Here is a 14,000-nt window from a genome sequence, read left to right as displayed (position 1 = left end):
TCGGCAACACCAAAGTGGCAAACGAGGGCAAGTTAGGGGCTAATTGGGAAGGCCCATATCGAGTAACTGAGATCGTGGGCATATGGGCTTATAGATTGGTAGATCTGGACGAGAACCCGGTGCCAAGGCCCTGGAATGTCCACAATTTGAGAAAATTCTTTGTTTAAAAGAATCTAGTTTAATTTTATAATGTGCTACGTGATTGTGTGCGGGTTACGAATAAAGCTCCCTTGTTTTTTATTATTTCTTAGTTGCAAGGGGTACGAATAACGCCTTCTTGAGTTTCAAGATTATGAATAAAATCACTTTTTTGCAATATATCAAACTTATGGAGTTATGAATTTTTACTTGTTTAAATACGGAGCTAAAAAGCTCTACACCGTCCTTCCTCGCTAACGTATTGGGGAGCAGTGAGGTAATAGGTGTAGTTTGAATTATGAGCAAATTCAATTTCTCAAAAGTACGAACATACTTGATTATTTACCTAAGTATGAATAAACTTGGAACTCACGGATTCTCTAAGTACGAGAAACTTAGGGCTATGAGAAAGCATGAAACATTTGATTCGTAGGACACAAGTTCTTTACGAATAAAGTCCAAGTATGAACAAACTTGGGAATGCATACAAGAACATGCAATAAACTAGTACGAATAAACTTATTTGCATATCAATACATGCAATATTTCAGGACCAAGTATGAGTAACTTGGGTAAAAAAGTAAATTAGTTAAAGTACGAGAGACTTAACTTTTTTCAAACAAGATAATACCAATGCATACGCACATATGCATTTAGAGCAAACGAAGAATGCAAGATATTCATATGAAATGGTGTGTAGTAACAGCAAACACTGAAACGGCTACGACAAAAGTTCACTGCCGAGCAAAAAAGCCATACTTGGCCACCAAAACAAATGTCGTGCCCCGAGGGGCCAAATACCTATGTTATCAAAAGTATGTATGAACTAGTGCCGCGCAGGGCCAAACGTTACTGTCTCACAGGACCTCTAAAAAGTTTTAAATGTTAAATAAGCATACTTACTAAGTTAATCCAAATTTTGGATCTCTGGGGGAGGCTAGCTTGTGGCCTCTGCATTAACCTCAGTACCAACACCTCCATTAACAACATCCTTGTCAAGATTAACAGTCTCATCAGTTGTATCCCGAGCAGGTGAACGGATAGCAGAAGCATCTTGGTTTGTTGTTTGAGTGTCTTCATTGGCAGTAGCAAACTCGTCAATCTGTTGGTCAACATCCTCCTCTAGGGTCTCTTCGTGCTCTTGATAGGCTGCAGCATGGTTGCTCGAAAGATCATTCTCAACCCAGAGGGGCGAATTGCTAGCAACTCCAACCTTTGTTAAGCAAGCCTCCCAACATGCAGCCCAGATCTGATCCTGGATTAATGGCATTTGATCAACATAGCTAGCTATTGTAACATCAAAATCCTTTTGGTATCCGTCCTCGTAAACCGCCTTCTTGGTACTGTCAATTTCAGACAGTGCTTAGTTTAGACTCTCCTCAACAGTTACAAGTTTGGCCTTTGCCTCGTCTACTTCTTGTTTTGCCTTGTCTCTCTCTCTTTCTAGTCTTGAGACTGTACGAAGCAGCCTGGTGTAGTCGTTCAGAAGTTTGATTCTTTCAGCTTCAACTTCTTGAGCCTTCTGGCCCAACGTGACCATCTTTTGGATAAACTACGAAGTACCAAAAATGACTTAAATGCTAAGAAATTCAGCCACTACAAGGAAGGTAAAAGTAAAGGTTATGAGAAAGTTTTAGTTACCTTGATTACACTAACGAGACCAGTGGACACAAGCCGGTCAGAAGGAGATGAGGATTCTTTCTGCATGTCAACGGGGAGCAATAAGCCTTGCGTAAGGGCCAGTGCAGTCTCTGAAGAACTGGCACTATCCCTAATGTTTACTAAGCGATCAGCCCTTACGAGTTGAGGGACCCAGGCCTCATGAGTTACTTGGGTGCCCGGTGAAGGAGTTTCCAGCATTGATGTAGAAGCTTGTGCATTAGGGACTCCGGCATCTTGATGCCTAGGGCGTTTGTCCCTATGAGCATCAATTGTCTCAATAGAACTGTCCCGTTCTCAAGGAGAAGAGGAGGATCGTGTTGAAGCTCCCCTGGTGCGACGAGGTGGCAGGGGAGCATGACTGGTTGATGCCCCTCTATCGGCGGCACCATGTCCCCGAGAAGAAACAGTGAGTAGGGTGCTAAGATTCAGGGGTTGACGAGTCATAGTACCTAAGTGTGGGGGAGACGGAGAGTAACAAGAGGAAGATGATTGGCTAGTATCATAGGTGAGAGCTAGCTGTTCAGGCTGTTGCTAAGGAACGACCTGTCTTTGTGAGGATCTTCTGAGTCTCAAATGGGGTAAAGGGACGCCTTCTGAGATGGGAACCTCACCTAATTGTCCGGCAATAGTAACTCTAGAAATGGATCTCGAGTTCCTCGGCTGGGGAGCAGTTGAGGTTGAGGCAGCATTAGTGCTTAGGTTGGCAAGTCTTCTGTCAATGAACCCCTTGTAAGCAGGATCGTAGCCTAGCAGGACGTTGGCATCACAACCCCTACCAGCCGATGGAGTACCCGTACTTTAAGATTCTGTTTATCTCTGATGTTCGGACATAGCTGGGTTCTCGGCGTGGACGTTTGTTAGCGTTGTCCGCTGCAAATTGATAAGTCAAAACAAGAAGTTAGAGGATGTTTATGGAGGCAATCAATAGAAAAATTAATAAAATATGAAGCAAATCAAGAGCATACGTGGGTAGCCTCATATGTGGGGGCAATGAAAGCCCACTACTTGACCATCCTCCCCCACTGGCTCGAAGCCTCCAGTGGCGGAGAGGAAATCGATTTCGTGATCCCAAGCAGAGTCTGGCAGATTTAGCATGAGACGTTTTTCTGCCTTTCTAACTTTGAAGTAAAAAGTGTTATACTCAGGGTTAAGTACGATGTTGTACCACCATTGGATGTCTCATAAGCCTATTTGAGTTCCCAGAATCCTATTTAGGGCTACAACCCCCATTACCAGTCTAAAAACATTAGTCGAAACTTGCATGGGTGTGAGTCGGTACCAGTTTAGGACTTGGCGAAGTAATGGGTGGAGGGGAAAACGGACTCCACGCTCAACAATAGCTACGATTGGGATACACATCCTATCCCAAGTACCAGCATCCCTATCCGCTCCCAATGGGGCAAGTTCGAGTCCTACATTATCAGGAATGTTATACTCTGTCCTAAATGCTGCCATGGCAGCGGGGGTTTCACAGAGTTTCCTAAATTTACTAGGCTTGGGACCATTTACATCCGCCATGGATATACTCGAATGGAAAGAAAAACTCAGAAATGGGAACGAACGAAACCCTAGAAACTGACGAGAAGAAAAAGAAATCTCAGTGGGTAACCTAAGCAAGGAAGTAAGAAATCTTACGAGATTAACGAAAGGGATCCCTGTGACACGAGCGAGTTGCAGATGGCGGCGATGGCAGAGGAGTGGATGTTTTTTGCCTGGATTCTAGAGAGAGGAAGAGGAAATTCGATTTTTGGTAAAAGAACCCAGAAAATCCCTTTTTTTGGGTTTAAGGGTGTGAGACGGAGACGAAACGTCTCCTCTGCACACCGTTATGAAGAAAGTAACGGAAAAAGGGTTTTTGAAAGACGCTGTTTGGCTGAAACGACAGTCATAATTAAATGAGAAGCGTACGAGATGTGCCACGTGGAATTACTACTTCGAGGAAATGATGACTAAACCGCCAAAAACATCGAAACAATTGAAACCATGACTACACAGGATCAAAAAGTTCGGCTTGAAGTGTACTTATAGCTTTACTTATTGCCCCCGAACAGTGGCAAACAACCAAAGTTGGGGAGCAATTGTAGGGAGGTATTCCCGAACAGATAAAACAATTGCTGAACACGTAGTACAAAGGATCACGGGATAAATACGATAAAAACAAAACACCATGAGCGGTGATCGGCGATATAAACAAATGGCATGAGAAGTCAATGGTCCAAGCTGTTTGTTCGGCAGAAAGGGACATGAGGTGACCGGTCCAGGCGGTCTATTCGGCGACGAGATAACTGAACAAGGAAAGAACTCAGGCCAAGAGTAGGAGCAGAAGAAGTACTCTGGAAGATTCCAGAACCATAATATCTCATAAGGGATGAGATCTTGAGAGTATAGGATCTGAAAAAGATACCCAACGAGAATGGGATGTTCGGCCAGTTATGGAAAAGGGTCATAAAAAGACTCTGAAGTAATAAACTGATAAGGGAACGAAAATCCAAGATATCCAGGATTTCCTATACGAGTTAGGAATCCTAGGGCAACAGGGATGCTTGGGCAGCAAGCATCTATGAATCTATAAATAAAGAGATAAACCTAGAGGTAAAAGGTACGCAATACATTGCAATCTCACGACATTCCTACTGATAAATAGGGTTTTTTGCTAGTACGTATACTAACTTAGGCATCGGCGGGCCTTTGTCACGAGAGGCAAAGGTGCGCTCATCCCTTGTCTGTTTTGCAGATTGAGGTCCCGACAATGAATTAGGGTTCGAGTGAAGAGGTACGAGTAGCCGTTACAGGTTCATTCTATTCTGAGCACGACTCGTCTTCATCCCCCTACAGTAATTCTTTTCTCTTAGGGCCTGCTTGGATGCAGGTAAAATTTTGGGGGTTAAAAATATGAAGGGGGGATAATATAGTATGGGGTATTATTTTTGATGGATTGGCCCACGTCAATTTGATATTTATAGAGGGGGATAAAATAGTATATGGTTTGGATGAGGTATGAAATAGCGGGGATAAAATTTGACTTTGTTTGGATGGTTTATAAAATGGGGGGATAAGAAGGGGTGGATGATAGGAAAAATTGTCAAATGACTATTTTGCCCATATGCATTGTTAAAACTTGATTATGTATTAAATTAAGTATATAAATGCAAAAGTCGATATATTTAATCAATTTTGGACAATTGGAAGTATATTATAAATAAATTAATTAAAAATTTTGATTTTAAAAACATTTTTTAATTAATGGTTCGTAATATTGACTTTGTTCAATTGTTAATACGCAAATTAAAATTTTCGGAAAAATCAAAAATATTTTTTGGAAAGTGATTTTTTTAAAAAGAAAAGACAAATTAGGATGGTTTGAATGGAAAGTATGATTTTGGGTAGAATGAAGAGTAGAAGTTGGTTGAATGGTAAATGACTGGTGGATAGATTATTGAATAGTGGATATGTGGTTGAATAGTTGATAAATTTTGATTATAAATACCAAGCAAACTCATCTTCAATCTCATTCAAGAATTTCAATTACAAAAACAAGTCTCATAGTTCTTATTTGTTGTATGGCTGGTCATCAACCTTGTCGTCACAATTGGGTCCAGGCTTAGGAGACCCTGTTGATTTGGGTACTGAAATCAATGGTGGAGTCCCGATTGTAGACCACCGCGGATGGACACTTTCGTCCATCCTATGCGAGATACTTGAAAAGTTTCATGGACAGGGATTTTCTCGATGCTGCCATTGAGGAATGGCATATTGAAGCGAAGGTTACGAAGTGGCGCCGTACTTGATTGCTCATTGTGGACCTAATTCATCGTCCTGAGTTTGAATGGGATGCAAGTGAAAACATGGTGGTGGCCGAAGATGATATTTGGGCTACATTCCTCCAAGTAAGTCTTAATAGAGTGTTGTAATTTTTTTTAAGGTCAAAATATATTTTGTTCTCATTTTTATCATTTTTAATTAGGTTCATCCAAAAGCTATGGTGGCAAGAGATGTTCAATTTCAACTGTTCAATGATTGGTGTGTTTGCTCCATTTCCCCTCCCAAGGAGTAGGTGAAGATGGGGGAAGAGAATAAATAGCATTACCCATGGTACCCAAAAGCATGAGCAACCATGGATGTTGTGTGACAAGTTATCTAAAAACATGTCAATAACGTCTTAATTTTACATAATGTTGGAACATACAACTTCATTCAGAATAAAAAAGAAGTGCCAACAAAATACAACCTACGAAACCTAACAAAAAAATTACAACAAATGCCTTGCACACATTAATTTGATGTTCAACTTCTAATGAACTTGTGGATGTGGAACTTTTGCCTTGCAATTTTATGAGCCGGTATCTCTCCTCATGAAACTTTATCAATGCTTCTTCGGCTTTGTCAAATGTCTTGTACTTTTTCACCATGCTTCCTGAGTATCTATTAACTTAGAGTTGAGTTTCTTCCCAAGTTGATAAATGCTTGAATTATGCCGAACGAAAACCACCCAATAATAGTCTTTTTCTTCACCTGTTATTGAATAATCTATTCCAATACAACATTCTAAGTCACCACAAACACATGGAACAAAGGAAGGCCATAATGTATTCCAAAATAGCATTCTAACTCTCCGTTGAACATCAAAAGACATATTGAGGGCTTATTCATAAAAGATCAGGAAGATTACCTCCCAATATCTCATGAATAGGCCATCACATGCCTCTCAATCGCTAATAAAGAGTTAAAAACCAAATGTGAAATTACATGAACACCCCCTCATCTATTCGGTTTAGACACGGACACCCCCTAACCTTTAAAAACGCTCATACACACCCCTTCATCTTCTACCATTACCCAAGAAGCACCCTTCTGTTTGAGTACCATTTGTTGCAAGGCACATGTCAATACTTTTGCCAAATTTTGGACAAAAATGCCATTTAACGGCAACATATACCCAGTTGCCTTTCATACCTCATTCCTCATTCTCACATTATATCAGAGATTCCCTCTCTCACTCTGTATCAGATCTCTCTCTCTCTCTCTCTCTCTCTCTCTCTCCTACGGCAGCCATGGAAGGTGGCAAGTGGTAATAATAGCTATAGTAGCCACCATAGCCACACCAACAACAGATTTAATAGCTGCAGTTAGAGCTACAACTCCAACCAAACCCAAAACTGGGTTAATTCCTACTGCCGTTATGGAGAAAAAGCCCCTTAATTTGAGAATTTCAAATACAAAATGGATGACAAGCAAATGCAAAACAACAAAAGCCCCAATTTTTAAAGGTTATCGAAGTCATCACTGTACAACACCTTTCAAAAAACCCTACTATTCCCAAACAAAAACCCTAATGTATTCATATATCATATAATATAAACATATACATCTACATTTGCGCCATTTAATAAGAAAATCTAGGATTTTTTTTTACATATAAAACATACCTTCCAAAGTAGGGTTTGCCACGATCTAGGGTTGGCCACTATCTATAGCTTTTCTACAGTTTACACGATCCGATATTCTTCGAAACTTAGGTTTTCTTCACGATCTAGGGTTAGCCATGATCTACAATGCAAGTTGAAGAGGGAGAGGAAGAGAGACAGAGGCACCATGATCGAGTAGGGTGGAGAGAAATTTCTGATCGAGTGAAGTGTGGCGTATGCTTGTTGCTCCATTTCATAACAAAGGGTATATTTGACATTTCGCTCATTTCGTTAACGGAATTGAGGTTTTTTTTCCTTTTCAGTAGATGAATGGGTGTGTATGGGCGTTTTTAAAGGTTAGGGGGTATCCGTGTCCAAACCAGATAGATGAGGGGGTGTCCGTGTAATTTCACCAAGGGTATATTTGACATTTCGTTCATTCCGTTAACAATGTTGAGGTTTTTTTTCCTTTTCAGTAGATAAGGGGGTGTGTATGGACGTTTTTAAAGGTTATGGGGTGTCCGTGTCCAAACCAGATAGATGAGGGGGTGTCCATGTAATTTCACCAAAACCAAAATTAAGGCATTTGGCTCAAATTTCATCATCGCCAATTGACATAGTTAGGACACAGACGAGGACACAAGTAACAATGCAGCCACAAACAGGAGCAGTTTTGTAGTCAAGTAGCAATGCAACAATTATCAACATCTGGCTCAAATTTGTAGACAACTTTTTCAAGGCATTAGGTTGCAACATGAGTTGCCAAATGAGCCTCTCATGTTATCCCGCCTAAGTCCCCAACATGTCTTGTAAAATTTTCATCACAGCTACATACACACACACACAATAGCACCTACAATCACCAAAATCTACATGTTTGTGGGTTAAAACTACAGGTTTTGGTTCTATTTATGCATGCAGGTTTTGGCCTCTATTTGTGGGTTAAAACTGTAGGTTTTGGTTCAGTTTGTGGCCGCATTTTCTGGATTTAAACATACAAAAGATTGACCAAGTTATTGTATAAACATCCCAATATATCTCATGTGTCCATTTAGCTAACAAAGGTTTCATCATAGCCACCAAAAAACCTTAACCAAAACCTCCAGTTTAAACCTAGAAATACAGGCACAAGCTAAACCAAATCCTGCAGTTATATCCCACAAACTGAGCCCAAAATGCAGGCACAAAATAGAACCAAAACCTGTAGTTTTAACCCATAAATAGAGGCCAAAACCTGGGCATAAACAGAACCAAAACCTACATGTATAAACAAAACCAAAATCTCCAGTTTTAACCCACAAACAAAGGCCAAAACCTGGGTATAAACAGAATTAAAACCTGGATGTATAAACAGAACCAAACCTTGCATTTTTTATCCACAAACAAACCCCAAAATGTAGCCAAAACCTACAACACCTTTACACACACACACACAATCACAAAGCCTGAACCAAAACCTACAGCCATTTGGTCAAATGTAGCAGAAAATAGCACAAACCAGAATGCTATATTTTGGTCAACCACAGTTGAAGACTGGATTGGGATCAGACAATACATACCAATCATAAGGGTACTCATGGCTGCAACTAATGTTACCCTGCCAAGGTATCTATCTTAATTTTATCGAATTGTTTTATCATTGCCCACAAACATAAGTACAATGCATAAGTAGCCCAGAAACCTGCATTTGTAACCTAGAAACATAATCAAACTAAAGCCACAAATACACCATTGTTTTAGCAGTACACAACACAAGTACAACATCATTTGATGATCAAGGGGAACATAAACACAACATTATAAGAGCTTATCCACAAAAGGCTCTTAATATTACCCAACAAGGGACCACATGTATAGGAGTGATAGATCGACCACTTCAAAAATGGGCCATATGTATATGAGTGAAAGATCGGCCATTTCAAAAAACTTCTACTTCTTCCCCCTCATGGCTAAATGAGACCAAAGATTAGACCATTCAGGATGGCCTCTACCTAAGCTTGTTTCAAACCATCACGAATGCTATAGAAAAGGTCTAACATGTCTTCAGTCGCACAAATGATGGCACCTAACCTAAATTGTTGGTTATCAGTAAGGTCAAGTTTTTCAAGCTCTTTCGGCACTTGCGTGCGGTGAGCGGATACGTCTTTCGAATACCCCATTGCATTGGTCATTTTCTCCATGTAGCCATCATTCTTTTCCAGCCATACCTCCATGTTTGCAGCAAGGGATCCCACATCAACCATCCATATCCTCTTCTTCCCCCTTTGAGTTTTGGCATTGGCCGGAGGTGGAGGTCCGGGGAGTGGGCATCAGGAGTGACATACGACGTGTGGAGTTCAAAGTTGTGGAGACCGGAGGTGTCGAGCTCAAAGGAATTTCATTGGAGCCCCTCAAGAGTCCACTTGTGTGGGTGCGATGAAATTCTTCACCGAAGAATGGATAATAGACACCGTCATTCTCCTCCCAAATATCTTCATTATGCACCACATTTTTATTTGGTCGCCCAATTTCCGAAGGAACCTCCGCTCCTTCCCCGTTGGCCCTATCCTTTCCGAAGATATTTTCCAATCATTAAAGTAAGAGAAACGCTTTCCACCCACCTCTTTGGCCTTCTTAGGGTTGGCCTACATGAACATTAGACGTTTAGTACATGATCCCAAGCCATAACATATCAATTAAAGCATTGGAAGTTACCTCTTCATAGATTTTTCAAACATCATCATCCACGTCGATTCTTTTGTTAACATGGTCCCAGCTAAACATACTAAGTCCTACAATGTCACATATTTTGGCATATGTTTGTCACTAATACTTGACTTTGGAGTTAATGTGGGGGAGGCCTTAAGTTTGCTTTTCGGCATGACCTTCACCATCAATCTCTTTCTCAAGGAAGGTGAAGAACCCGGGTTTGAACCCATTCTCCACCCTCCATTTGTCACACATTTTGGTTAGCATGCATTTCATGAGGGTATCCACTTCGGATTTCCTCCGCACCCTATGGCTCCTTGAAGCCTTTTTGTTAGGCACATCGCCTTATTAGGTATCCATTGCTGCAAAAGCACCTTAAGTTGGACAACAATGATTATTTAAGAAGTTTATTATGAACTACAAACTTGACTTGAATTACAATCATAAGTTAATACAAAGTTCTTCAAATAGAATGTTTACATCATAAAAGTTCTTCAAACACTTAATACAAAATACACTAAACAAAGTTCCTCATTATGGAAAAACCTCTTGTCCCCCACCATTTTCTAGCCAATGGTTGTACATGGCTGTAGCCAATGCATCCCTCTCCTCGGTCCATTGATTGAAACTCTCTATGGTAGTGATGTGATTATCTACCTCCACATTGTGTATGTGATCACGTTTCCATCCCGTGTACTCGTTCTCAATGGGGTTGTTAGGCATCTCTCTTTTGATGAGGTCATGGAGAAGATAACATGCTGTGACGATACATGTTTGAGTCGTAATGGGGTAATACGAGGGAGACCTCAATGTTGCAAACCGCATCTTCAACACACCAAAGCTTTTCTCAATCACATTCTTAGCAGCGAAGGGCTTCATGTTGAAGTACTCCTCTTTGCTAGTCGGCATGTGACCTTGCTTCCAAATATTAATGTGATATCGTTGTCCGCGGTACGGTGCTAGAAAACCCTCGGCATTTTGGTATCTGACATCCACAAGTAGTAATGTCTTATACCAAAGGAAAGTTACGACATTCACTACAAAAGGTTTAAAGGAAGGGTTCATAAAGGAATGGAGTGAAAGGAAGGTGAATTTAGGATTTGGAACATACCATGGAGGACTCTCAAACCATCGGGTCTTGAAAATGGCGATCCTCAGGATCTTAGAGTCAGTGGCCAACCCTCCCAACTAGACAAGACAAAGACAAACTTTAGGTCTCGACTACATACACGTAAAACGTTTATGGCAATCTCACCCTTCCTTGACCTATAGCGTGGCTTGTCAATTGCCGGGAGATAAACTGGCACGTACGTCTCGTCCAGCACCCCAAGACAATTCTAAGACAAAATCAGTAGATTTATTGCAACTAAGTCAAATATGGTGGAGTAAAGAAAACCAAATGAAAGATTTTACAACAATTGAAATGAAGTTTACCTGAAACCAATTCCATCTACTATCATGGTAGTTAGGAGGTACTGACTCTGGCCTTACTAGGAGCATGTCATAAAGGTGCAACACACCTTGAAGTACGACATTGAAATGTCTGTTTATAGTTTCAGTCGATCTTCAAAAGTGCAATTTCGTACGCCTCTGTTTTGTATGGTGAGCGAGGATCCACAAGAAAATGGCTACCCTCTTCTCAAGACAAACATTGCGCAAGTCTCCTAACCTAACACCTCAAAGTAGACAACACAACCTAAAAAACATATGCATATTTACCCTCAACTGCTCGTGGCAATCTACTTGGGTCTTGTAGTAGTTTGGATTTGGAGACAACTAAGGACGGGGATACTATGCCATGGATGCAATGAAGCAATAAAGCCGAAACACGCCCATTGCAGCACGAATGTACGTGTTTAACGCGATGAATGCCTCTTCCTCTTCTCTTCTCCTTATTTCTGTTCTGTTTAATCTTGGCATTGTAAAAAACCTAAAATGGGCTTCGTGAATAGAACACAAGTCATTTTCTTAATTACAAAGTACAAACACTTAATTACAATTTTATTTTCTTAAACCAAACTAATTTCTTTAAAACTTATTCATACAAACACAATACATACTTAGGGATGGCTGTTTTTTTAGGGTTTTCTTTCAGGGATTCATCTTGTTCATCCAAACCCTTGCAGGCATGAAACAAAAATTGAAAAACAACATATTATAGCCATAGTATATGATGCTATCATGCTATAATTCAAAAACAAACCAATTGCAATAATCAAAACCCTATTCAAACTGCAGCAATAATGGGGCAAAAATATGTTCGATTGTTCAAACCCTTGTTGTACTCGAAACCCAGTCAGAAACCCTTGCACTAATCAAAACCCTAGATCCAAAAAACACAGAAAACACAGTTCAAACCCTTGTTGTACTCGAAACCCAGTCACAAACTGCACTAATCGAAACCCTCGATCCAAAAAACACAGGAAACACAGTTCATCCTCCAAAATAACTGTTCCATTTTTTAGCCATATGAAACAAGAAATCGACAGAAGAGGAGCCCGTACACACACACACACAGATCTACTCAAATGGAGGCCATACCTGAGTTCATGAAGCAAAAATCGACTGCACTGCAAATCGCCACCAAAACCCTATTTTGTCTCCTCCATGGACAAGAAATGGGTCGGCGACAAAAATGAAGGAAGCAATGGAGGCCTGGGGTTGGGGAAAGGGGATAAGCAATGGTGATTTCGTTCAAATTCCACCCCTCTACAGTCGGATAAAATTTGGAAACCCAATAGGAGCCCAAAAATTTCACGGTAGAAGCTCATGTACGCGTCAGAAAGAAGAAGAGATGAAAATGAAAGAGGGGAACCAATTCTGCATCCAAACATTGGCAAAAGCAGGGGCCCCACCCCATTTTCCCCCTCTTATACCCCCCCCCCCCCCCCCCCCCCCCCCTCAACTCCATCCAAGCAGGCCCTTAGAATGTTTTGGTTTTCGTCAAAATGTATCTTCTCGTGGTTTACTGTGTCTATCAATTCGTACTCTGAAAGTTTATACATACATGTGGATACGTATATCAGTCATTTGAATATCTGTTTCTGAAAAAAGGCAAAAAAGTCAATAACGCAACATGACCTAGCCTATACAGATTTGACAATAATTATCAGGGTTGGGTTAAAATCGAACCTAAAAATTAGGACCACCCTAATTTTCTTAAAAAAAGAAGAAGAAAGAAGTAGGAAACCAACATGACTAATCAGGGAAAAGAAGGGAAAAATGAGAGTGTAGGACAAAAGCAAGGGTTAATTATCCATTTCATCCCTAAAGTATTTCGAAAAAATTAAAAGTGTGCCTCAACTATCAATTGAACTCATGTAGTGTCTCAACTATCCGATTGTTTCAATATAGTCCAATTGTAAATGCCGTTAACAATCCGTTAACTATTTGGACGAAAAGTACAACAAAAAAGAGATTTCGCTCAAACATGTATACAAGATTGTAAAGGTTTATTTTTGTAAAGCTAGTTATGAGATTATTAATATATAAAATGACTAATAAAAAATCAACACTTTAAAAACTATAAAATTTTTTTTTGCTATCTCCCTATCCGATGGGATATTTTTTAAAAGAATGGTCTTCCCAACTGACCCTACAAAATGAAAGAGTCTATTAAATTATTGAGAGTTTAGTACGTTGATTTACATTTGAGATATAAGATACATCTTGATACTATTATATTTTTGTAAATTAAATCAGAACGTACTAAGCCTACAACGATCATTTAGAAGATCATTTATGTAAAGAAAATAATTTTAATCTTTGGCGATACGTACCTAAGCAAAAGATTATTTTTTAAAATACAATTTTGCATATAATTGATCAAGATGAACGGTTACGATTCAAGTTGGAATTATTATAAAGTTCCATATAGAAGTTATCTAAGTATACAATATTGAAAAAAATTAGAAGAAGTTATCCGAGTGTTAACGGCGTCCAAATGGTTAACGGATTGCTAACAGAGTCAATAACTAGACTGCACTGAAATAAATAAAATAGTTTAGAGACTATACCCTGTTTCGCTTTCTTTATAAAACTTATTTTTCAAAAAAAAGGTAATTTCAAATTCAAATATAATCAAAATAAAAAATAATTTTTTGATTT

The 14,000-nt window shown here is 39.8% G+C and overlaps 1 protein-coding gene across 1 annotated transcript; it reads right to left on the bottom strand.

Moving 5' to 3' along the window:
• Positions 1–10,427: 10,427 nt before the first annotated feature.
• On the bottom strand, positions 10,428–11,393 carry LOC131303047 (uncharacterized). Its single transcript, XM_058329838.1, has 3 exons — positions 11,328–11,393; positions 11,123–11,230; positions 10,428–11,081 (listed from the first exon to the last, which is right to left on the bottom strand). The coding sequence occupies exons 1-3, from the start codon at positions 11,391–11,393 to the stop codon at positions 10,428–10,430; spliced, it is 828 nt and encodes a 275-aa protein (XP_058185821.1).
• Positions 11,394–14,000: the final 2,607 nt, after the last annotated feature.

The sequence above is a fragment of the Rhododendron vialii genome, chromosome 10a (assembly GCF_030253575.1).
Source record: "Rhododendron vialii isolate Sample 1 chromosome 10a, ASM3025357v1".
Lineage (NCBI taxonomy): Eukaryota > Viridiplantae > Streptophyta > Magnoliopsida > Ericales > Ericaceae > Rhododendron > Rhododendron vialii.
Note: the sequence above shows the minus strand (reverse complement) of the source record. Positions and strands in the feature narration are given on the sequence as shown.

What these genes read in the sequence shown, in the direction of transcription:
- LOC131303047 (XM_058329838.1), bottom strand. Translation starts at nt 11,393, where the DNA reads ATGCTCCTAGTAAGGCCAGAGTCAGTACCTCCTAACTACCATGATAGT. An exon ending in GTAGATGGAATTGGTTTCAG is followed by an intron (nt 11,231 to 11,327) that starts GTAAACTTCATT and finishes ATTTTGTCTTAG; the next exon opens with AATTGTCTTGGGGTGCTGGA. An exon ending in TTGCCATAAACGTTTTACGT is followed by an intron (nt 11,082 to 11,122) that starts GTATGTAGTCGA and finishes TGTCTTGTCTAG; the next exon opens with TTGGGAGGGTTGGCCACTGA.